The sequence below is a fragment of the Manis pentadactyla genome, chromosome 3 (genome assembly GCF_030020395.1).
Source record: "Manis pentadactyla isolate mManPen7 chromosome 3, mManPen7.hap1, whole genome shotgun sequence".
In the NCBI taxonomy this organism is placed as follows: Eukaryota; Metazoa; Chordata; class Mammalia; order Pholidota; family Manidae; genus Manis; species Manis pentadactyla.
This window is the reverse complement of record NC_080021.1, coordinates 16549865-16576856: the sequence shown is the minus strand read 5'-3', so window position 1 is coordinate 16576856 and position 26992 is coordinate 16549865. Positions and strand designations below refer to the sequence as shown.

General features: G+C 38.5%; 1 protein-coding gene across 1 annotated transcript in view; it reads left to right on the top strand.

The window, feature by feature from the left end:
* LOC130678862 (serine/threonine-protein kinase TAO1-like) overlaps nt 1-3836 on the top strand; it is a 57822-nt gene extending 53986 nt beyond the window's left edge. The window contains 2 exon segments of the mRNA XM_057497751.1: nt 3296-3532; nt 3535-3836. Coding sequence (XP_057353734.1) covers nt 3296-3532; nt 3535-3720 — 423 coding nt within the window. The 3' untranslated portion in view covers nt 3721-3836.
* Nucleotides 3837-26992: the final 23156 nt, after the last annotated feature.

The window sequence follows — 26992 nt, the reverse complement described above, 5'->3', positions numbered from 1 at the left end:
CATCCGTATTTTCTGTACTTTGTGCCTACTGGTTGTACAGATAAGAAACAGTCATCTGAAAATAGAGGTGGAACCAGAGAGAATGTTAGTTCTTTCTGGATGAATAATAATTCTGTTTGAAGATTGCTTTCAGCCTCCAAATGAACCAAGAAATTTTCTCCAGGTCGAGACACCAACAGAGGATGCCTCAGTTGAGGCTCACATGAGGTCTTACTGCAAATTTCCTTGTGCTTCATTTACGTTAAAGTTTCAGCAAAATGACAACATAACTATAAATGTTAAATTCTATGTGCAATCCATACATGCATAAAAAGTGGCAATATTTCCAAAGTATAAATGGGCTTTTCTCTGTCTTATTTCCTTTAATTTTCCCTGAATATTTCACTTAATATCAACAAGATGGTTGGTAGTTTTTAAATAAGAATTGACAATTGGAATATCTTACAGGACCTTCCGAACTGAAAATATTCACACATTTGATTTCAGAGAAGATAGGTTAGGAGAGAAGTCTCAGAAGTTTTATATCCAGTGAAACCACCTTTCTTATTTACAGCAATAAATAAGATATTTTCAAAGAAATGGGGGTTAATATAACCTATCACAAATCTTAGTTTTAATTTTTATTGAAAAATATTTTGAGTTTCTTAAATGACAAAACTAATTCAGCAACGAAAATTGAAGCTATGCTTACTAGATGAAAGTGGATAAGCATTAATGTGTGTAATATTTTTATCAGGAGTTTCCTTCAAATAATATACAGGGCATTCAAATTAGTTAAATACTCAGTACAAGCCTATCCTTTATTAGGTCCTTTGAATGAAATGTTCTTAATAAATGGATTTTTGAAATTTTAAAATAGAAAAGATTTAAAAGAAAAATTTGAAGTTATTTGAATCCTTACAGATATATAAATTTAATTCTATAAGAATTGGGTAGTTTATATGTAGATATTAAAAGTGGAAAAGTTACTTTACAAATGCATATTTTTTTAAACTTGGCAATTATAGAGAAACAAATAGAAACTAAAATGTCTTTAATCTCACCACTCAGAAATCACCAGTTAACAATTTGATATCTTTCCCTTAGAAGAAGCATTGTGTCTAATCTAGGTTCTCTTTCAACCTTCATTAGGAAGTGCCCTCTCTAAACCTTTGTAACACTTTAGTACTTAGAGTTTAATAATTTTCAAACTCACCCTACCAAAGTCCATTCTGGCCGATTTGTAATTGCCCACACACATTTTATCATTTTGCATGTCTTTGCCCATGTTCCCTCTGCTGAATATATCTTCCCCTTCCCTTGTCTTCTGGTAAACTTGTGCTTTTCCTTCCGAATCCAGTTTCTGTCACCTTCTCTGAGAAGACTTCTTTGCCCTACTCCTCTTCCCCTGTACAGTGAAGTACTCCATCCCTTTGTATTTCTGCTTTACCTTATAAATCTGTTATTACATCTTATCATATTATGTGGCAGTTTTTTATTTGCATGTGTTTCCATGCTAAATCGTGTGTTTTTAAAAGGGCACTTTAAAAAACAACACATAAGAGAAGACTTGATAATATGGGTGAATGTTGTAACCACAATGTTGCTCATGTGAAACCTTCATAAGATTGTATATCAATGATAACTTAGTAAAAAATATATACATAAAAATTAAGCACATTTGTTGAGCTAGATTTCTGTGTAGAGAACAATGACTATTGGCTTAAGTCCTCAAGTATCTTGAAACCTAATTTAATACTTCTTTACAAATACTCTTTATTTCCTAGTTTTTAAAAACTTTGTATCATGGAAATTTTCAAACATACAGAAAAAGTATTAGTGAAATTATGAAGAACTAGTACAATTAAGTCCCCAAATACTCATTACCCAACTTCAACAGTTATCAGTATCTTGTTTATATTTCATCTGTTTCCCGACTCCACATGCAGCTTTTTAGGGGAGCAGAATAGGGGGCAGAGTATCTGAAATATTTTAAAGCAAATCCCAGCACAGAATCATTTCACTCCCAACACAGATAAGGAAATAAGGACTCTTTTACTTCAACATAGTCATAATTCCATTGTGTTAACTAACAAAATTATAATAAATGTTTAAGATTACCTAATACTCAGTCCATACTTAGATTTCCCTTTGTATCTAAAAAAAGGTCTTCTTGGTTTATTTAGATTGGGGCCCAAACATGGTGTAGACAGTGCATTTGATTGTCTTTTAAGCCTTTTAGTCTCCCGTGCCCTTTTTTTTATTATTGTGGACTGGGTCATTTGCTTTGTAGGAATTCTCACATTTGAATTTGGCTGATTCCATCCTCATGGTGTCATTTAATGCATTCCTCTTTACTTTACATTTCCTGTAAACTGGTAATTAGATCTAGGGGCATGATTATATTTACTTTAAATTTTTTTTTCCTTTTAAAAATTTTTGTGAGGAATTTTCATAAGGGTTACTGTGTTACACTTCCTTTTGCATCACATCAAAAGATATATAATGTCTAGTTGTCCCACTTTGAAGTCATATTTGATGAGTGGGCTCAGATATTCTCATTCATTAACAATTTCTCCATCAACTTTTTCCCATTGTCATTGACTTTATTGTGTATTTTTCACACTAAAATCTATTTATAGTCAGCTATATATATTTGTAAACCTTTGAGTTGTCCAAAACTGATTATGACGGCTACCCAACCACTGATTTCTAAGTACATAGCATCTCCTAACTTTCTAATGGAAATTTTATAGTTTTTGTTTGTTTTTCACTCAATGCTCTGATCTTCCTGGAATATGGTATCAGATGAGGTTCCATTTTTATTTTCTTCCACTTGTGCCTGTGTTGTTTTTCCCATTAAATTAATTAGTGCTTTTGTCCTGCATTAAAAACTTACAAACTTCATTCTGTTTCTATGTTACTAATTACTGGTTCCTACACCAATACCATATTTATTATATAGAGTGACCTTATGGTGTATCTAATGAGGCTAGATTCTCCTTACACATTTTCTTTTTCAGTCTTTTTACCTAATGGATTTGGTAGCCATTGATGATAATTGCCCTGATTTATTGTTTCAATAGAGATTATTACCTTTGCTTTTAAGAACTTGATTTTACACATTTTAGCAATATAAGTTATATATGATTCCTACAGTACATCTCTTTGATTTTTAAATGTACATACTTTAAAATAGCCAGAGTGGACATTTTTATGATTCACTTTAAACCAGAATAATTATTGTTTCTGTAGTTTATAAATTTTTTTAAATAAATGAGCTTTCTTTTTCCTTCCCCCCACCAACCCACAACAGATTGAAGAAGAGAAACTGACATCACAGAATGAGTGCACTGAAAGGATACGAAGCCTGCTGGAGCGTCGAGCAAAAGAGATGAAAGCTGTCGACTTTGAAAGTGAGGGACTAGGTTTTAGAAACATCCATTCTAACCTTGCCCCTGAAGCATTCAGCCACAGCTCCCCCAGAGCTCCTCACAGGGGGCATCCCATAGGTGGCCTACCACAAGCCTGGGGCCATCCAGTGCAAGGTGGGTCCCCAGCCATGCAGGTCACCCTTCTGAGCCAATGCATGGGGTACCCCGAGGTAGCACTATGGGAGTTCGCAATAGCCTTCGGGTTCTGAGGCGGACAGCTGCCGGAGGATGTACGGAACACGGCATGAACAGAAGCACCAGTGTCACTTGACAAATATCCAATGGGTCACACATGTCTCACACGTAACTTAATAATTGAGAATGGCGAGGAGGAGCCAAGATGGTGCCGTGAGTAGGACAGCGGAAATTTCCTCCCAAAAACATACATATTTTTGAAAATACAACCATTCCTAAAACAGAGACCAGAAGCCAGGCTACATCTACATCTGCGAGAACCCAGTGCCTCGCGAAGGGGGTAAGATACAAGCCGTGGCCCGGCAGGACCCGAGTGCCCCCCACCCCAGCTCCCGGCAGGAGGAGGAGAGTCAGAGCGGGGAGGGAGAGGGAGCCCAGGACTGCTAAATACCCAGCCCTAGGCATCCGCACCAGAGCACGGACACACAGTGCGTGGTGTGCTGGATACTAGGGAAACTGAACAGTAAAACCTGCGAGCGGGTCCCCACAGCCAGCGCACCTGGAACAAAAGAAAAGCAAGTGCTTTTTGAAGGTCTTAAAGGGACAGGGGCCTCACAGCTGGATGGAGGCGTCCCAGCACACTCAGCCGAGCAGCTGGGAATCCCGGGGAAGTCCAGGTGCCCCGACGCCCTGGGCGACAACGCGGCTCGGAGCCCCTCACAGTGATAAACAGCCTCCCACCCATTCCCCCTCTGGTGCAGCCCCACCAGTGCAGAGCAGCAGCCTAAAAGTGGCCACGCCCACAACAACCATGCGGCGCTTACTCCACAGTAGCGGGGCAAGAATCAGAGACCCGTCTGCACGCAGCTGCCCAGTAAAAGCCGCTGGGGGTCACCGTTCTCCCAGGAAAGGAAGGCCAGGAGCAAGTGGAAAGGGACTTTGATCTCCCAGCTGACACACATGCCAACTGCCTACGACTACCTCTATCACCATGAAAAGGCAGAAGAATTTGATACAGACCAGACTAACCCAGACATCCTCCCCCGAGAGGGAATCTGAGGAGATAGATTTAACCAATCTTCCTGAAAAAGAATTCAAAATAAAGGTCATAACCATGCTGATGGACTTGCAGAGAAATATGCAAGAGCTAAGGAGGGAGAATACAGAAATAAAACAATCTCTGGAAGGACTTAAAAGCTGAATGGATGAGATGCAAGAGGCCATTAATGGAATAGAAATCAATGAACAGGAATGCAGAGAAGCTGACACAGAGAGAGATAAAAGGATCTCCAGGAATGAAACAATATTGAGAGAACTGTGTGGCCAATCAAAACAGAACAATATCCACATTATAGGGGTACCAGAAGAAGAGAGTAAAAAAGGGATAGAAAGTAACTTTGAGGAAATAATTGCTGAAAACTTCCCGAAACTGGGGGAGGAAATAGCCTCTCAGACCACTGAAGCACACAGAATTCCCAACACAAGGGACCCAAGGAGGACAACACCAAGACACATAATAATTAAAATGGCAAAGATCAAAGACAAGGACAGAATATTAAAGGCAGCCAGAGAGAGAAAAAAGGTCACCTACAAAGGAAAACCCATCAGGTTATCATCAGACTTCTCAACAGAAACCTTACAGGCCAGAAGAGAATGGCATGATATATTTAATGCAATGAAACAGAAGGGCCTTGAACCAAGGATACTGTATCCAGCACGATTATCATTTAAATTTGAAGGAGGGATTAAACAATTCCCAGACAAGCAAAAGTTGAGGGAATTTGCCTCCCACAAACCACCTCTACAGGGTATTTTAGAGGGACTGTGCTAGATGGAAGGACTCCTAACACTAAACAGATGTCACCAGAGAAAATAAAATCACAGCAAAGAAAGCGGACCAATCAAATACTAACTAAAGGCAAAAAATAAAATCAACTACCCAAAAAAGCAGTCAAAGGAAACACAAAAGAGCACACACACACACACACACACACACACACACACACACACACACGAAAAAAAACACCTAACATTCAAAGAATGGAGGAGAAGGAATAAGAAGGGAGAGAAATAAAGAATCATCAGACTGTGTTTATAATAGCTTATAAGTGAGTGAAGTTAGACAGTAATGTAGTAAAGAAGCTAACCTTGAACCTTTGGTAACCAAAACCTAAAGCCTGCAATCTCAATAAGTGCATATCTTTCAATAATCACCCTAAATGTAAATGGACTGAATGCACCAATCAAAAGACACAGAGTAATAGAATGGATAAAAAAGCAAGACCCATCTATATGCTGCTTACAAGAGACTCACCTCAAACCCAAAGACATGCACAGACTAAAAGTCAAGGGATGGAGAAAGATATTTCATGCAAACAAGGAGCAAAAAGCAGGTGTTGCAGTACTAGTGTCAGACTAAATAGACTTCAAAACAAAGAAAGTCACAAGGACATTACATAATGATAAAGGTGTCAATCCAACCAGAGGATATAACCATTACAAATATATACACACCCAATACAGGAGCACCAACATATGTGAAACAAATACTAACAGAATTAAAGGAGGAAATAGAATGCAATGCATTCATTTTAGGAGACTTCAACACACCACTCACTCCAAAGGACAGATCCACCAGACAGAAAACAAGTAAGGACACAGAGGCACTGAACAACACACTGGAACAGATGGACCTAATAGACATCTATAGAACTCTACACCCAAAAGCAACAGGATACACATTCTTCTCAAGTGCACATGGAACATTCTCCAAAATAGACCACATACTAGGCCACAAAAAGAGCCTCAGTAAATTCCAAAAGATTGAAAGTCTACCAACCATATTCTCAGACCACAAAGGCATAAAACTAGAAATAAATTGCACAAAGAAAGCAAAAAGGCTCACAAGCACATGGAGGCTTAACAACATGCTCCTAAATAATCAATGGATCAACAACCAAATCAAAATAATTGAGAATGGCCATTCCGCTGGGACAGTGCACCAAAGGAAACTCCCCATAGACGTCATCACAAGCGGCCTCCTCGCTTGCGTGCTACCGTGTGGAAGCTGAGTGCATGTGGTATATTTTATTCATTTTTGTCAAGCGTTCTGTTTTGTGTTTACTAATTGGGATGTCATAGTATTTAGCTGTCAGGTTTTGCGTTTTGTTTTATTTTTAACTTTTGGGGAAATTTTATGTAAAGGGGAATTGGTGTGTATGCGTGTTTATCAAATACGCACACATACAGTGCACGTGGTAAAAAGAAACTGGTTAGGTGGGGGTATTTTCTGAAAACTGCAAAAACAATTCAGCAACGTGGCTTGAGTCATCACTTTTGGATAATTCTACCCTAAGAAATTTGTGAAAAGATCTAAAGCCTTTGTCTGTATACCCCAGGTTCTTATGAGCCGCTCACAGCAGGCAGCATATGCTAAAACAAGTTATTATGGAAACACACCTGTATCCCCTCACCTATGTATTTTGTTTATTAAATAAATGTATTCTGTCTGACTTTTGTTGATTAAATTGGCCTCATTTGGAGTAGGAAAAAAGTGGAAATCCATGAACACTAAAGGGTTGCATTGACTCTATCAGAGAGTAGAAGACAACCTAATTCTTTTTCTGAATGCTGCAAGCTTGTCAGTGATTTTTTTTTTGGTCCATTCAACTGTGCCTTCTTTGTGGCATGGTGGGATGGAGGTGCTTCAGGAGATCACAAGTTTTGTGGAAATTGCATCATCAAACCTGTGAGCCTCCAAAGGGGAAGACAAAAAGGGTGAGAGGGGCCCCTGAAAGCTCATATGATGGGTATGTTCAATAGCAGAGTGAAGAGATGAAGCCTATATATATCCTGACGTTTTGTTGCTTATGCTGTGATATGTCATCCTAGCTGAGCTAAGCTCTGTTAACTTCCAAGATTCCAAGCAGTACTTTTACTTTGTTTATACAAAAACAAAGACATATAGCCAATACAAATCAAAGGCCAGAGGTATTTGAATGATGCCGTATTTACAGACCGCCATCTCCTGGAATTCTCATCACACTACTTAGACATAATTCGATGACCCCTTTTTGGTTTATGGGGTTTCCTGTTTACAAGTAGAATAGCCTGTTATTTAAGTGCTTAGTTGCCATAGTGAGCCAGGAGTCACTAAGCCTGTGACTTTACCAGCTGCTGACTAACCCTCAGCATGACTGTAGGTTTTGCTGCAAGTGCAGGTCCTCTTCTTTTTTTTTTTTTAATTGCTGTTTTTGTTGCTGCAATACTTTACAAACTTATAGTTCCTTGAGACTTAGTGATTGCTTGGCATCATGTTAACATCACACGACAGAAAACACCACTTCCAGTTGTCTAAAGCCTTGGTGCTAAAGTACTATTGAAAAGGAACCAGCAAGTTTGGCAAATTAAAAAAAAAACACAACAAAAACTAAAGTGAGCTATGGTGGTCAGGAAATCTCTTGACGAAAGCTAACTTCTCTTTTCCAGAGAGGGGTGTGTTTTGTTTTATTTTGTTTGGTTTTGCAATGAAGAATCCACCCGATGCTGACAGGTGTGACTTGGGGTCCCACCGCCAGTGTGGAGACTGAGCTGCAGGCGGGTGGGGAGCCATCAATATGACTTGAAGGGAGAAAATGTCCTTCCCAGTGAGCACTCAAAGTTCCTTAGGTTACTGTCCTGCCCTCTCCCCAGTTGTCTTGAAGCACCAGGAGCCCTGCTGCTGACAGGTTCCTGCTGTTCCCAGAGAGCCCCAAGGTCAGATTCTCCAAGGCCCTCTCAGTGATGCTCTCCACCTAGACCAGACTAATCACCACTGAAATCTTGGTTTTCTCAACCAATTTGTCTTCTCCAGGTATGTCAGTCCAGTCTGCCTGAATCCACCCCTGTAGGAGTTTCTAGCATTCCTTTAAAGGGAACTGGGAGAAAAATCAATATTTTAGTGTAAATATTTTTAAAAACAAGATCACAGTAGAATTCACACACAGTCATAGGGTGTGTTACATGTAGTGCTCTAGTCCGTCGTCCTCTTGGCCATGGTTGAAATCACCAGTTTTTAGGTGGACATAACATGTACTTGATTCTACTGAAAGGGACTTTTAATTATTTCAATATCTCTTCTGCATTCAAATATTGCACGGTATCGCAGACAAACTGAGATATCTACATGTTTAGAGGAAAATGATGGGACCAAGCTTTAGAATTTATATAATTTCCAAAAATATAATGGAATTTGATACCTTTTAAAAAATTCTTATGAGATCTGCCTCCTTTACACTACTGAAGCAGATCAGTTTTGCATATAAAACTCTAAAATCGAAATGGACTTAAATTAGTCAAACTGAATTACTGAGTTCAAGCAGACTATATGTACTTGTAAAATCATGATTGAATACTGACTCCAAATGTCTGTCCAGTAGGGCTTTGTTTTTGCCACACAAATCAGATTGAATTGTGTGGCAACCAGTTTTACATCACTATACCTGGATTATTCCATTAAGTTAATTTGAATTAAAATATATATAGTTTGCAAAAAGATTCAAATTAATTCAGATTAATCATTCAGATTGGTTTGTGTGTGTTTGTAAGATTAACTTCTGAGGAATCTCAATCATGGTAGGAATCATCAAAGAGTAAAAGCAGGAAAATTTTAAGGAATTTGAAAGATCCTAAAGAAAGAAGCAGGCACTTTCTCCATCAGCGTACAAATGTCAGCCTTAGTTTAAACTAATACTACCTCCTCCCCGGTGTTGGTGTTCACTTAATATATATGTGTTTAAGAAAATAAAGAATATGGGAAATTTGTCCAGCATATCAGAAGTTTTAAATGCTACATCTGGTATCCAGAACTTGGCAGTAAAAAGTTTTCTGTGTTCACTATCTCTCCCTTTTTTTAAGTGAACATTTTGAAAATGTAAAACCTCATACCTTGAGATATTCCTTAATTGGGTTCCCTTCCTTTCATACATATTTTCTCTCCCTTTATTAAAATCAGCTGTATCCCCAAATTACAGTATCTACAGGTATTTTCATTGGTACGTAAAGTTAGCTGGAAAATGCATTTATATTATTTTTATTCAGAACTGCCATTCTTTTTAGTAATTTCTATACCTGGAGATGAATAGCCCTGCATTTAAAGCCACACCCACAGGTATAATATGCTTAGTACTCTGAGCCAAGGATTTACCAGTAAGTTGAACTTTTTAGCATAATCATCATTGTGTTCAGCTGCCTGGACATCAGGTAAACACCACTCAGCACACTAAGAAACTGTCCTTGACACTCCTTCCCACTCCCGCCTGTTTCCTCATCCCCTTTTCAAAAACCAAAAACTCTGTTATGAGTGTCTTTTTCAGACCATAAGGCAGACTTTAGTAACTTTCTGCTTTAAGTACTAAATGTCTGGCATTTTAAACTTTCATAGAGTACATTGTGTTGGACACCGAAATAATACTCTTTATTTTCATTTTCACCTGTGAAATACGACTTTATTGTACTTGAAACACCTCTTTTGCATTTCTCCATTTGTGCCATTCACTAGTGGAAATAAATTGTATTATACCATGATCTACTGGCTTTTTAAAAAGCTGTTAAGCATGCATATTTTTGGTATAGCTATTATTATTTGTATGTATATATTGTATATACACGATTGCCTATATGTGTGTATAGATAGGGGATGTATCTCATACTGTACATTTCCATCAGGGCACTTAAGGTTCTGTTACTTGGTTATTTCTGTCCTCAGTTAAGGCAAGAATGCATGTGTTTCTTAAGAGTGAGTACTCTGGGTTGATATTTATGAAAAGATGGTCATTAGATGCTATATTTTCTTTTTTAATACCCTCTTCGCACTTGTGTGGGTGGAAAGAAAGCTGGGTAAAATGGGGATCCATAAGATGCAATGCAGAAAAAAGTACTGGGGATGGAGCCAGTTAGTGTTTCCATGGGTCTGTGTCGTGATAGAGTAAAAAATAAGTGATGCAGAGAGAAATGAACCATGGAAATTGAAAAACACTGGTGGTGATTCCTCTGCAAAGATGATAACCAATCACATAATCTTCATGTATGCTATCTACACATTTTTCTTAGTGATGCCGTTGATCCTTGTACTTTCTGTGCTCCATTAATGCTAATAAGTATTAATTTTGCTAAGGACCAAAATAGCCAAGAAAGGAATTACTGCTACGGCATCTAAGGTTCTCCTAAACTAAAATCAACAGGCAATGGCCACTGGGAGAGAGGGATATGGTATTGGCAAGGGGCTTTCTCTCTCTAGCTGCCTCTTCTTGCTTGCTAATAGTTCTTCATGCACCTTCTGCCCCTTCTGAGCCACTACTATATAAGCACAGATTTGGCCCAACACAGCAGCCCTTTCCTAGGAATTTTATATGGTCCTGTATATTTTTGTCCCATTCTCCCAATGTAAAGTGTCTAGTGTGTATTCAATTCAGGAAATTATATGTTTAAGTATATAAGTATGAATCTCTATTAGTGATGTAAGGAGGTTTCTGTTCTTTAGATAAACTTATTCCTCTAAGGGGAAAAGTCACATCTTGGGGTGCCATCTTTGAGCTGCTTACCAAAACACAGATCATTATTAAAGAAAAACAAATTCGCTATTCTGTTTTTCCTCATCTAACATGATAGGGCTCCTACCGGTTTGTAGCACTGCCTTTGAAAAGGCCCCCTAAGTTGGTAAGAACTGGAAGTTTCCCATGCTCAGATTCCTTAAAAGGATGAAGAGTGTGCTGTACATTTAGCAGACTTGCCTCTAGTGCACAAGGACTACTGATTGAAGTCTATTTTGCTGTGTGTCTGGTTATGTTGTCTGAACTTTTATGAAATCATTACAATAGGTCTGCATTGGAAATGCTTCTTTGTGAAAAACTAATTTTATTGAACACTGTCTAGAAAAAGAAATTGAAGCTGAGAACTCTTCCTTTATTGTGCATTTACAATTTCTACTGAATTCTGGTAGCCCTCTTTATAGTCACATTGACTAATTTTTCCCTCATTTATATTCACATTTACAAATTCTCACTCATACAAGGGAAGAGAAACCATTTGGCCTAATGGTAGTCTTCAGATCACAAGTTACCAAGAAAGGACTAACAGTTACCAAACGGAAAGGGACTGGGGAGGATGGATGGGAAGGGAGGGATAAGGGGAAAAAGGGGCATTGTGATTACCACACATAATGTGGGGGGGCAGCCACGGGGAAGGCAGTATAGCAACCACAATGTTGTTCACGTAAGTATATATTAATGATACCAAAAATAATAACTAAAATAGAAAAAAAAAAGAAATGATAAATGTGCCAGGTGGGGAACTGAAACTCATTACATTGCTGATGGGAGTGTGAAATGGTACAACTATTTTGGAAAACTCTTTAACAGATGCTTATCAAGTTTAATAAACATTTACTATGATAAAGTAAGTCCTTAACCAGTTATCATTTACTGAAAAGAAATTATAACACTGGCACTCAGGAACTAGTACACAGCAGATTAATTCATAATGGCCAAGAACTGCAAATAATACAAATATCTATCAATAAATTAATGTATTATAGGATTATGGTATATTCACAATGAAATACTATGCATCATAATAAAAAGGAGTAGAGTACTGATACATGGTAGCAACACAGGTGACTATGGAAAGCATTATGTTCAGCCAAATCCAGAAACAAAACAGTAAATATTATACAATTTCCCTAAATTCTCTAACAGGCAAAATTTGTCTAAAGTGATAGATCTATGGTTGTCTGGGGCTAGTAGGGGGCAGAAAAGGGAATGTGAGAACAGAAGGAACCACAGGAACTTCACAGGATGATAGAATGTTCTACATATTATTGGGGTAGTGAATTACACAAGTGTACACTTTTCAAAACTCCAACTGTACATGCATTTACTGCATGTAAGTCATTGTCCCGACCCGTGGGACTATCAACGGGGGTCGACGACCTGGAGGAGAGAATGAAGGGGCAAGGGACACAAAGAACGGACAGCAAGACAGGATATCTGATCAAGCTGACACAGTTTATTGTTTGCAGGCTCAATTTATACAGGTAGCGAGGAAGGGGTGGGTCAGAAGGTGATTGGGCCTTAGGTGGCGCCGGCGGGAAGGTGCAGAGGGGTGATTGAGCCTTGGCTGGCGCTGGCAGGAGCGGAGGACCCGGAAGAGAAGCAGGGAGTTCGCCATCTTGTGGGAGGGAGGTTTTAAGGGGGGGCTTTCCCCTGGGGCAGTGGGTGTTCTTGAGAAGCAGGGTGTTGGCAGGGTCCAGTGGAAAGAACAGAGAAGGAAACGTTGCTTAGCAATCTGACTGCAAGATCTATATTGATTTGGCTAGGAGAGCAGCTTTGCTTTTTCTAGGATACTGCAGAAATGATTGCTGTTGTCTTAACTTACATAACTGGTATTGCTTAAAGTCCATAGGCTCGCTCCCAACAAGTCATACCTCAATTATATATATATAATGCAAACTTATGAACAAAGTATGGAAGGATCTGTATGAAATGCTGATATTTCTCTCTTAAAGTAAGTAGGGCTGTGAAGAGCATTAGCTGTTAGCCTAGACATCTGTATTACCTAAATTTTTGTAGCAATCACTCATAATTTTAAGAAATTTTGTTCTAAATTTGAGAAAAATAAAACAGAATATTTTAAAAACCACAACACACTCTAATTAGGGAGACAACCCAAATAGCTATTAGCAAATTTTTTTTAATCCACAAAAGACTAATGCATTTCTAAAAATTTCTATGTCAGAAAATTTGAACCAAACATGAGAATGGAAACATCCAGATTAAGGGTTAATATTCCTTAAATATATACATATCATTTAAATCACTCAGAAAGTACCTAACCCACCAAGATATAAATGGCCAAAGGATATCAACATTCCATAAACAGGTAATATAAATAATTGGGAGGAGAAGTCAAAACCTGAAGCATAATGGGTATAGTCATGAGTTTTCTGATTCCGTTTTCCTCTGTCTCCTGGCTGTGACCTAAGAGTTGCCTGAGTATTTTGATAGTGCTAATGACAAGAAAACCCTTAAAAGGAGGCCCCTTCTTCTATCCCAAAGGGGACCCTGTGATCTGGAGATGGTGAAGAAATATGCTGGGATTGTTTCCTACTCTTTTTCCTCTTATTCCTAGACTTGCAGGGCCAGAGGAACAGAAAAACCATATGAGAAAAACCTTTCTCTCAGGCCAGAAAAGCTACAAACAGGGCCTCTGTCGTCCAAACAGTATGAGGGGAATTACCATTATGTTCTTTTTCCTTTTCTCTCTTCTTTCTGAACTTTATGCGAGGACAGCCCCAGTTACGGGGGAACTGTACAATGCAGAAGTCCAAAGGTGTCTGTGTCTTTCTGATCAAAGTAACTGGGAAAAGGCCACTGGAAACTGAAGAGAATGGGGGAAATCATGGAGAAGAAAAAACTGGAAAAGACATCCCTATTCTGGGTATAAAGTAATACAAATAACAACTTGTGTTTGTTTAAAATAGACTCAGAAAGTATAGCAAAGGCTATGAGAAAGAACTAATAATGTATGATATATACTACTGCCTAAGTCCTGGACTATAACTGAGAGACATAGCACAGGGCAAATGCAAAGAGCACAGGGAAAGTTTTGAAAGTAGAACTGGTATTAGAACCACCACCCACAGAAAGTGAGACAGAACTTGTCATCTACACTGGTTGCTGTCTGCTAAAACAAACAAATCAACCTTCTCCAGAAGATGCAAACATGACTCAGAAATGACAATATCATATTCAAAAAGACCAGAATAAAATCCAAAATTTACTGCACATGCTAAAACAAACAACACACACACACACACACACCACTGGAGAATGTGACAAATTCTCAAGGGAAAGAAAGGACAGATGCCTATTTTGAGATGCCTAATGTTGGAATTATCACATCAGACTTTAAAGCAGCTATTATAACCATAGCAAATACGGTAATGGGTAACACTTGAAATAATTGGAAAGACTGAAGTTCTTAGCAGAAAAATAAAATCTATAAAAGAAGATCCACGTCGAGAAATTTAGAACTGAAAAATATAATTACCAAAAATTACAATAGAAATTGCATGGGCTCAATCACTGAACAGAGATGATAGAAGGGTTTGTAAACTTGAAGATAACAGAGCAGCAGAAATTGTCTACACTGAAGAAAAGACAGGAAAAAACATTGGAAAAAATGAATACATCCTTAGAAACTTGTGGGACAGTATCAAACTGTCTAAATTTCACATTATAGGTATTCTATAAAAGAAAAGAAAATTTTATTTTTTTAGAGAAAATAATTGTTCCTAAAAGCAGGAAAGAGCCCAGATTTGACAAAAACATAAATTTAGAGATTCAAGATGCTCAGCAAGCCCCAAACACAGCAAATTCAAAAGAGTTTAGGTCTGATAGGGCCTAAAATTAAAATCAGTAACAAACAGTTAGGCCTGATAAGCCTAGACATGTCATAATGCTAAAAAGCAAAGATAAACTAAAATTTGAATGATCACAGATTTCTCATAAAATACAATAGAGGCCACAGAATGTTGAATGATTAAGGTGAGGAAAGAACTGCCAACCCAGAAGAGAATCCTTTATCTCAGCAAAAGTCTTGTAGAATGAATGCAAAAAACAGAGAGAGAGAGAGAGAGAGAGAAAGACTTAGATGAAGGAAAGCTAAGAGAATCTGACCTCCATTAAGGGAAATGTAAAATATTAAACAAAAGACAGCTGAAGGCTATATTAATACTACATGAAATATTCAGAGCTTCAGAGCTGGGAAAATTACAAGGAGTAGAGAGAGACATTACATAATGTCAAGATTCCATTCATCAAATTATTTAGGCCTGCTCTAATCTTTATTATGTCCCTCCTTCTACTGACTTTGGGCCTCATTTGTTCTGCTTTCTCTAGTTTTGTTCATTGTGACTTTAGACTGTTCATATTGGATTTTTCTTCTTTCCTGAGGCAGGCCCGTATTGCAATATACTTCCCTCTTAGCACGGCCTTTGCTGCATCCCACAAATTTTGCAGTGCTGAATTAGCATTGTCATTTGTCTCTATATATTGCTTGATCTGTTTTTATTTGGTCTTTGATCCATTGATTATTTAGGAGCATGTTGTTAAGCCTCCATGGGTTTGTAGCCATTTTCATTTTCTTTGAGTAATTTATTTCTAGTTTCATACCTTGGTGGTCTGAGAAGTTGGTTCAATTTCAATATTTCTGAATTTACTGAGGCTCTTTTTTGTGGCCTAGTATGTGGTCTATTTTGGAGAATGTTCCATGTGCACTTGAGAAGAATGTGTATCCTGTTGCTTTTGGGTGTAGAGTTCTATAGATGTCTATTAGCTCCATCTGTTCCAGTGTGTTGTTCAGTGCCTCTGTGTCCTTACTTGTTTTCTGTCTGGTGGATCTGTCCTTTGGAGTGAGTGGTGTGTTGAAGTTTCCTAAAATGAATGCATTTCATTCTATTTCCTCTTTTAATTCTGTTAGTATTTGTTTCACATATATAGGTGCTCCTGTGTTGGGTGCATAGATATTTATAATGGTTATATCCTCTGGTTGGACTGACCCTTTTATCATTATGTAATGTTCTTCTTTGTTTCTTGTGAATTTCTTTGTTTTGAAGTCTACTTTGTCTGATACAAGTACTGCAATTCCTGCTTTTTCCTCCCTGTTAGATGCATGAAATATCGTTTTCCACCCCTTTACTTTCAGTCTGTGTATGTCTTTGGGTTTGAAGTGAGTCTCTTGTAGGCAGCATATAGACAGGTCTTGTTTTGTTATCCATTCAGTGACTCTATGTCTTTGGATTAGTATATTCAAACCATTTACATTTAGGGTGATTATCAATAGGTATGTACTTACTGCCATTGCAGGCTTTAGATTCGTGGTTACCAAAGGTTCAAGGGTATCTTCCTTACTATCTAAGAGTCTAACTAAACTCACTTAGTATGCTATTACAAACACAATCTTAAGGTTGTGTTTTTTTTTCTCTTCCTTTTCTTCCTCCTCCATTCTTTATATATTAGGTATCATATTCTGTACTCTTTTTCTATCCCTTAACCTACATTGGTGTAGTTGATTTAATTTTGCATTTGTTTAGTAATTAATTGTTCTGCTTTCTTTACTGTGGTTTTATTACCACTGGTGACAGCTATTTAGCCTTAGGAACACTTCCATCTATAGGAGTCCCTCCAAAATACACTGCAGAGACAGTTTGTGAGAGGTAAATTCTCTCAGCTTTTGCTGATCTGGAAATTGTTTGTTCTCTCCTTCAATGTTAAATGATTATCTTGCTGGGTAGAGTATATTGGTTCCAGGCCCTTCTGCTTCATTGCATTAAATACATCATGCCACTCCCTTCTGGCCTGTAAGGTTTCTGCTGAGAAGTCCGATGATAGCCTGATGGGTTTTCCTTTGTATGTGATCTTTTTTCTCTCTCTGGCTTCTTTTAATACTCTGTCCTTACCCTTGAGCTTTGCCATTTTAATTATTATATGTTTTGGTGTTGTCTATCTTGGCTCCCTTGTGTTGAGAGATCTGTGCACCTTCACAGCCTGAGAGAATATCTCCTTCCCGAGATTGGGGAAGTTTTCAGCAATTACCTCCTTAATGACACTTTGCCTTTTTCTCTCTTCTTCTTCTGGTACCCCTCTAATATGAATATTGTTCCATTTAGATTGGTCACACAGTTCTCTCAATATTCTTTCATTCCTAAGGATCCTTTTTTCTGTGCCTCAGCTTCTTTGTATTCCTCTTCTCCACTTTCTTTTTCATTTGTCCTCTCCTCCACCATATCTAATCCACTTTTAAATCCCCCTGTTGTACTCTGTAATGAATGGATCTCTGTGCTGATTTCTTTCCTGAGTTCTTGCCTGTTTTTCTGTACCTCCATGGTCATGTTTATGATTTTCTTTTGGAATCTCTTTCAGGAAGGTTGATGGGTTCATTTCATTTTCACTTGACCCTTTTTCTGGTGTTTTGGGGATTTTGGTTTGAACCAGGCTCCTTTGACATTTCATATTTGTATGTGGCACCCTCTAGGACCCTGAAGGTCTACTCTCTGGAGCTGCTTAGCCCATGGAGCAATGTCAGCAGTCACAGGGGGGCAGCACTGGTGACTGAGGATTGGGAGGAGCTGTTTCCTGCTTCCCAGCTACTGTGCCTCTCTCCACAAACAGACCAGTGGGCCAAGTACACAGGTGTAACCCTCTGTGCTTTGCCTTTGTAGCTGCTGTAGGCAGGACCTCCCTCTGGCTGGACTGATGCCAGGGAAGGGCAGCTGGTTTGCAAGCCAGTGCCAGATGGCCAGAAGGTGCAGTAGGCTGCATATCATGGTGGAAGGCTTCAGAGCTCTGTAATCAGCCAGGGGGATGGAATGCCTGAAGTTCCTGAAAAGTTCCCAACCTGCTGGGCACAGTGCAACGACAATTTTCTCTACCTGTGCTTTTTCCTGAGCAGCAAGCCCTGTGCAATCCTTGTCCATTTAGTAGACATCTCACTGTTAGGAAGTCTCTCATACTGCCTGCCTTTCTTTTGTCCCAGAGCAGCTGGATGTGAATCCCTGTTTTCCACAACAGCTGGAATCTCAGTCTGTCCAACTATTCCTCCTGTCTTAGCTTTCCAACCCCACTAATCTCGAGCACCATGCAATATAGGTTCTTGCTCCCACAGCAGATCTCCAGGGCTGGGTGTTCAGCAGTCCTAGGCCTCCACCCAATCTCCACTCCATTTCTCTTCCTTCTGCCAGTGAGCTGGGGTGGGAGAAGTGCATGGGTCCCCCCAGATCATGGCTTTGGTATGTTACCCTTTTTGAGGTCTGTTCTTTTCTCCAGGTGTAAGCAGTCTTGTGCTGCCTTCTTTCCTGTTGATCTTTTAGGGTTAGTTGTATTAACTATATTTTCGTATTATATGTGGTTTTGGGAGGAGGCCTCTCTCTCACCTCTCACATCGTCATGTTTAATCTGATCTACCTGACTTAACCACTGTTACATGATAAAAGTATCAAGTTATCAGGACGTAATTCCATATCTACTGGTTCCCGACTCAGCACTTGATATTTTACCTATTATGTAAATACTTCTCCCTTTCCCCAATTGACTTGCTAGTTCTGGGGAACAGATATCCTAACATCAAAATGCCATCTAGGTTAATTTTTAAATACTCACAAATTAGAATAAATACATTAGTAATACTGGTCAACTACCTCTTTTTCTATTGCAGCCTGATGTTTCATGATAAGTTTCTTCATTTTTGCAGCAAAGTTGTTACGCTGAGTTTCAAGATCTTTCTCTAATCTGAGGCAATGCTCATCCATCTCAGCCTTTAACTTTTTTTCCAGATTCACAAGCTGTTTCTGATGTTGTTGTGTCATTCTCTTACAGCCAGACATTTGTTCTCTGAGCTGACTTTCCTGCTCATGTTCTGGCATTTCCCTTGTAACCTACAACAATGGAGAGGAAAGAATGAAGTAAAGCAAAACCTTTTTCTTTCAAAACCATCTTAGACCAGTCTACTGTCAACTAAGTAGGTAATTTATGTAGGAGATCCCACTCAACGGCTTCTAATAAAATTTAATCTGAAAAAGCAGACAAGCCAGCTGGTCTAAAATTTAAATGGGAATGTAAAGGACCTAGAATAGCCAAAGTTTTGAGGGGGTATGAAAAGTTGGTAGATGTAAATTCAGTAATCTAAACAGTGTGGTATTGGTATAAGGACAGGCTGAATAGAGCAAAGGAACACAGTAAAATCTGGAAATGGACTCACATATATTCAGTCAATTGATATGCTACCAAAAAGTCAAGTTAATTCAAAGAGGAAAGGAAAGGTTTTAATAAATCCTGCTGTAACAACTGGTTCTCTGTATTCAAAATAAATAAATGCTTAATCATACTATATGTAGAAATTGATTTGAAAAGAGTCACTTGAGCTAAACCTAAAATCCAGAATCATACAGCAGAAGAAAACACAGAATATTGTCATGACCTTGGGGTCAGCAAATATTTCTTGGGTAGAACACTAAAAACACTGACTATAATGAAAAATGTACAAACTGGATTGTTAGGGACAAAATTCACATAATGTATGATTAATCATTTAAAGTAAACAATTCAGTAGTACTTAGTATATTCATGATGTTCTGCAAGACTGCCCGTATCTAGTTACAAAACATATATAATACTTCAGAAGAAAACCCTGTATGTTTTAAGCAGTTGCTCCCCCATCTCCCCTTCTGGTAACCACCAATCTATTTTCTGTCTATGGTTTATCTATTTTGGATGTTTCATATAATATGTGACCTGTTGTATCTGGCTTCTTTGACCTAGCATGTTTCCAAGGTTCATCCGTATTGTATAGGATGTATCATTACTACATTCCTTTTTATAGCTGAATAATATTCCACTCTATGCACATACCCTCATTTGTTTATCCATTTATTTGTTGCTGGACCTCTGTATTGTTTCCATCTTTTGGCTATTGTGAATACTGCTGTTACCTTAAAGATACTGAAAAAGGAGACAGGTGTTGAGGCTATGATTCTTGCTTTTTTTTCTCCCCATACATTTACCTCTCCATGTGATTTTCTCCCATTCTTTCTTCTGTGACTTCCCCACTCCAACTATGTGGACATTTTGCCACCATACCCCTCCCTTTTTATGTGCCTAAGAAAAGTTAGTACACACACACAAAATTATAAACCAATCTCTTTGGAGAGCAAGAGTTAGATGAAATAATAACAGCTCCAATCAGTCAATATATAATAAGAATAACATGAATTATCAAGAAGGATGAATTTCAAGAAGATAAGGATAGTGTAACATTAGAAAACTGGTTAATATTAATGAAGTATATTTCATAGATCAAAGGAGAATAATAGGACCATCCTAGTTTTTAAAGTCTTAGTAAACTGAATCTTGAGGAGTACTTCCTTTGCATGATAAAAATTTATATTTAATTAACACTTATTGAGAAACAGCATATGCATGGCATTGTATTATGTTTTAGTGATTCAAACATTAAATAAAGCAAATCCTGCTCTGAAGACCTAAAACATGTGGTATTACTCACAAAACATTCACAGTCTCCTTTTCTGCAGCAGACTATCTCACACCTGGGAGTTAATCTAAAGGAAGTAATTCAAATTAAGATACTTTGATAAGTTCATTGCAGTGTTATTTTTAGGAGCAAAATCTCTTAACCTTAATGTCCCACAATAGGTGAATACTTGTGGTAATTTCTTCACATTAACTTAATGGACTATGATGCATCCATTAATAAGTTTCCTTCAGTACCCACAATGTGCCAGCAAGCTAGCACATAGACTAAATTAGTTCAAAGGCCCTGCAGTAATATTGAACTCTATATCTGAAGTAAAATAAGTTGCAAAAAGTATAACAGTTTTTCAACTGCCGTGTCACTTACATTTTGGATCAGGTAATGCTTCCATGGGGGCCAGGGGTTTGTCCTGCACACTGCAGGATATTTCACAGCCTCCCTGACTTTCACCAGTGGGCCAGTGCACCCTCCTGCTTGGTTTTGATAACTGAAACCATCCCCACATGTTGCCACATATCCCCTGTTGGGCAGGCTTGCTTTGGTCAAGTATATTGTGTATTTGACATATAACACAATATTCTATATATAGTTTGACTACAACTATGTAAAAACCAATATTGAAAAGAATAAAAATTGGGAGAAACAATGAGGAAGTATTACTTGCCATAATTATTTGAGGTAGGGCAGGGATATGGGACAAGCATCATGATTAAATTTCCTAAAAATGCTGAGGTAGAAATAGTATAGTAAGAATAGGAGGAACTGTATGTTAAGGGTAAGATTCCATTTTTTTTTAAACGTGGGAGTTAGGAGGTGAGATTCCTAACATATTTTATGGTAGTCAGTCAATAACTGACCCTATCTTAATGCAGGGCAAGTAGTCCTAAATGGTGTTTCCCCATTGCTTGAGGGCAACCACTACCTTGGAGAAGAACAGGATTAAGAAATTCGCTGTGTTGTTTATCTTACAGAATATCTAGAAGATAGACTATAGATGAGGACACTCACCAGAGATAGACATCATGAGACCACATGTCAAGCCTGCACCACCTACCCCCACCTCCCTTTGCCCCAGTCTTGAAAGCCTTAAAAGACAGAATAAGCCTTTAAGTCTGCCTCCTCTCTGAGGTTGCCCACACTCTCCTTTCTTCAAGTGTGTACTTTTTGCCTTAAATAAAGACATCTCACTGCTCAACTTATTGTGTCTTGTCTTCATGCTCTTCCAGTAGTAAGTGTTTTTGTTACTTGGCTATTTCATTCTATTTTCCAGACTGAAGTACATGTCTTCATTCTGTCTCTGTTCTACTCCAGACAAGAAAGGAAAGGCTACTGAGATTTCTGATTTGGGCTTACAAGTTACCGTCCCCTGGGTGGCCGGGACAGGACTGCAGCTGTATGATCATGCTCTTTAGTAGCCTGCCTGAAAATCTTTGACTTTTGGAAGGTCTTAGAACATAATCTCAGTCCATCCAATGCTCTGTGGCTCCCCAAAATCCTGGGGTGGTAGGGCCTTTGTTCTCACACTGTGCAGATTCAAGCAGACACGACGCCAGGAGATCCTGGCTTCACGATTTAGCAAGGGATCTGCCTTATGCCGAGCAGGAGTTCAGTGAGTATCCCTGTCCTCCCTCTGCTCTTCCTTGATCTCTATTGCCTGCAGGGCGGCTGCATTCACTACTACTCTCCCTTTAATGGTTCTTTCCTTACCTACACTCCTTCGACCTCTTTGAGAATTCTTTCTTGTTCAGAGTCAAGAGACCTCCCCTCCCAACACCCCTAACTTCCTGTCCCTCCAAATCCCCCCCTGTCCAGGTTGAGGTTTCACCTAGTACTCAGGGAGAAACCTCACCAGAAGCAGCTTCCAGACAGCATATTAATAGAATTCTGATTGCAATTCCTTTCCTCAATTTTCTAATCATTTTAGCAGTAAACACAGTGCATTTTTTTTTTGGTAGATAATTATTTTTTATTGAAGGGTAGTTGACACACAGTATTACATTACATTAGTTTCAGGTGTACAACACAGTGATTCAACATTTATATACATGATAATTCTAGGTACCAGCTATCACCATACCAAGTTGTTACAATATTTTGACTATATTCCTTATGCTATACATTACATCCCGGTTACTTATTTATTTTACAATTGGAAGTGTGTACTTTTTTTGTTGTTGTTGTGAGGGCATCTCTCATATTTATTGATCAAATGGTTGTTAACAACAATAAAATTCTGTATAGGGGAGTCAATGCTCAATGCACAATCATTAATCCACCCCAAGCCTAATTTTCGTCAGTCTCCAATCTTCTGAGGCATAACAAACAAGTTCTTACATGGGGAACAAATTCTTACATAGTGAATAAGTTACATGGTGAACAGTACAAGGGCAGTCATCACAGAAACTTTTGGTTTTGCTCATGCATTATGAACTATAAACAGTTAGTTCAAATATGAATACTCATTTGATTTTTTTTTTTTAGATAATTATTTTTTATTGAAGGGTAGTTGACGCACAGTATTACATTACATTAGTTTCAAGTGTACAACACAGTGACAAAACATTTATATACATAATTCTAGGTTCCAGCTATCACCCTACCAAGCTGTTACAATATCTTGACTATATTCCTTATGCTATACATTACATCCCGGTTACTTATTTATTTTACCATTGGAAGTCTGTCCATTTTTTTTTTTTTTTTTTGTGAGGGCATCTCTCATATTTATTGATCAAATGGTTGTTAACGACAATAAGATTCTGTATAGGGGAGTCAATGCTCAATGCACAATCATTAATCCACCCCAAGCCTAATTTTCATCAGTCTCCAATCTTCTGAGGCATAACAAACAAGTTCTTACATGGAGAACGAATTCTTACATGATGAATAAGTCACATAGTGAACAGTACAAGGGCAGTCATCACAGAAACTTTCGGTTTTGCTCATGCATTATGAACTATAAACAGTCAGTTCAAATATGAATACTCATTTGGTTTTTATACTTGATTTATATGTGGATACCACATTTCTCTCTTTATTATTATTATTTTTAATAAAATGCTGAAGTGGTAGGTAGATACAAGATAAAGGTAGAAAACAGAGTTTAGTGTTGTAAGAGAGCAAATGTAGATGATCAGGTGTGTGCCTGTAGACTATGTGTTAATCCAAGCTAGACAAGGGCAATAAAACATCCACGTATGCAGAAGATTTCTCTCAGAACAGGGGGGTGAGGTTCTAAGCCTCACCTCTGTTGATCCCCAATTTCTCACCTGATGACCCCCCTGCGACTGTGCCTGTCTTAGGTTGTTCCTCCCTTGAGGAATCTTACCCGTCTCTGGCTAACCAGTCATCTTCCGGGGCCATACAGGGAAATGTAAAGTTGATAAGTGAGAGAGAAGCCTTATTGTTTGAAATGGTTAGCTTTTTATTTCTTTGCATATTTATGCCCTGTAGCTTCTATGCCCAGCATTTGTCTCGAGGTATCTTTACCACTTGGAAGAATTATGATACTCGGTGAATTTGATATGAGGCACGAATTCTATTTAAGGGTTGTAATTAGGAAGGAAGAAGAAAAGCTATAGAAGTAGCAGGCGGAAGAAAACATGGGAAGATTGATTATTTCTTTGACATATCTTCTTGTAGAGTAACTTCAGCATGTATAGGTTTTAAGCTACTACTTAAATTGCGCACACACATTAACATAATAGGAGTATAGTTACATAACCAAAGCATATCTGTAATTACCAGCCATCTGCAGTGAAACCAAGAAAACCAGTTAGGCACCTTAGGCATTTGTGAAAACTTATCTATGATATGGTGCGTATTGTCCAACTGAACTTGAGCAGTCTGAGAGAAATCAGACAAATTAAAACAACCCATTCCTGGGGAATGTTCACATCCCTTATGTTCTTTTAACAGTAAATAGTCTGTAGTTGTAAGATTTTGGAGCGCTACAATTTGCACTTCTCCTAATTCTTGGTTGAGTTCCAACAGTATAGATCCAGTCAAATTTGTTGTTTTACTGTATGCACAGGCCAGCTTAGATATCTCCTTCATTCCCATGGCAAGTCCAGGAGCTGGTGGGATGAATGCATCTAAAGCTGCAGCAGTGCGTGGATCTTTGTTGGGGTTTTTTGATGATCATCTTCTGGCATGAGTCTTCCAGAGAGTGCTGATGTTGGAAGTTCTCTTTCTTATCGTATCTTAGTTCATTTTTGGGGTAGCCCAATTAGGCTTTGATCTTCTTTATAAACGCAAATAGACCCTTTGCCTACACTTTTATAAGCCCTTTGTACCCTTGTGTAGAACTCATTGGAGGTTACCACACAGGAACTGCCCTTTTGTTTTGTTTTGTTTTGTTTTTGGTATCACTAATCTACACTTACATGACGAATATTATGTTTACTAGGCTCTCCCCTATACCATGTCTCCCCTATAAACCCCTTTACAGTCACTGTCCATCAGCATAGCAAAATGTTGTAGAATCACTACTTGCCTTCTCTGTGTTGTACAGCCCTCCCTTTTCTCCTACACCCCCATGCATGTTAATCTTAATACCCCCCTACTTCTCCCCCCCACTTATCCCTCCCTACCCACCCATCCTCCCCAGTCCCTTTCCCTTTGGTACCTGTTAGTCCATTCTTGAGTTCTGTGATTCTGCTGCTGTTTTGTTCCTTCAGTTTTTCCTTTGTTCTTATATTCCACAGATAAGTGAAATCATTTGGTATTTTTCGTTCTCCACTTGGCTTGTTTCACTGAGCATAATACCCTCCAGCTCCATCCATGTTGCTGCAAATGGTTGGATTTGCCCTTTTCTTATGGCTGAGTAGTATTCCATTGTGTATATGTACCACTTCTTCTTTATCCATTCATCTATTGATAGACATTTAGGTTGCTTCCAATTCTTGGCTATTGTAAATCGTGCTGCGATAAACATAGGGGTGCACTGATCTTTCTCACTTGATTGCTGCATTCTTAGGGTAAATTCCTAGGAGTGCAATTCCTGGGTCAAATGGTAAGTCTGTTTTGAGCATTTTGATGTACCTCCATACTGCTTTCCACAATGGTTGAACTAACTTACATTCCCACCAGCAGTGTAGGAGGGTTCCCCTTTCTCCACAGCCTCACCGACATTTGCTGTTGTTTGTCTTTCGGATGGCAGCCATCCTTACTGGTGTGAGGTGATACCTCATTGTAGTTTTACTTTGCATTTCTCTGATAATTAGCGATGTGGAGCATCTTTTCATGTGTCTGTTGGCCATCTGTATTTCTTTTTTGGAGAACTGTCTGTTCAGTTCCTCTGTCCATTTGTTAATTGGGTTATTTGTTTTTTGTTTGTTGAGGCGTGTGAGCTCTTTATATATTCTGGATGTCAAGCCTTTATTGGATGTGTCATTTTCAAATATATCCTCCCATACTATAGGGTTCCTTTTTGTTCTATTGATGGTGTCTTTTGCTGTACAGAAGCTTTTCAGCTTAATATAGTCGCACTTACTGATTTTTGCTGTTGTTTTCCTTGCCCGGGGAGATATGTTCAAGAAGAGGTCACTCATGTTTATGTCTAAGAGGTTTGTGCCTATGTTTTCTTCCAAGAGTTTAATGGTTTCATGGCTTACATTCAGGTCTTTGATCCATTTTGAGTTTACTTTTGTATATGGGGTTAGACAATGGTCCAGTTTCATTCTCCTACATGTAGCTGTCCAGTTTTGCCAGCACCATCTGTTGAAGAGACTGTCATTTCGCCATTGTATGTCCATGGCTCCTTTATCAAATATTAATGGACCATATATGTCTGGGTTAATGTCTGGATTCTCTAGTCTGTTCCGTTGGTCTGTGGCTCTGCTCTTGTGCCAGTACCAAATTGTCTTGATTACTATGGCTTTATAGTAGAGCTTGAAGTTGGGGAGTGAGATCCCCCCTACTTTATTCTTCTTTCTCAGGATTGCTTTGGCTATTTGGGGTCTTTGGTGTTTCCATATGAATTTTTGAATTATTTGTTCCAGTTCATTGAAGAATGTTGCTGGTAGTTTCATAGGGATTGCATCAAATCTGTATATTGCTTTGGGTAGGATGGCCATTTTGACGATATTAATTCTTCCTAGCCACGAGCATGGGATGAGTTTCCATCTGTTAGTGTCCCCTTTAATTTCTCTTAAGAGTGACTTGTAGTTTTCAGAGTATAAGTCTTTCACTTCTTTGGTTAGGTTTATTCCTAGGTATTTTATCTTTTTTGATGCAATTGTGAATGGAGTTGTTTTCCTGATTTCTCTTTCTGTTGGTTCATTGTTAGTATATAGGAAAGCCACAGATTTCTGTGTGTTGATTTTGTATCCTGCAACTTTGCTGTATTCCGATATCAGTTC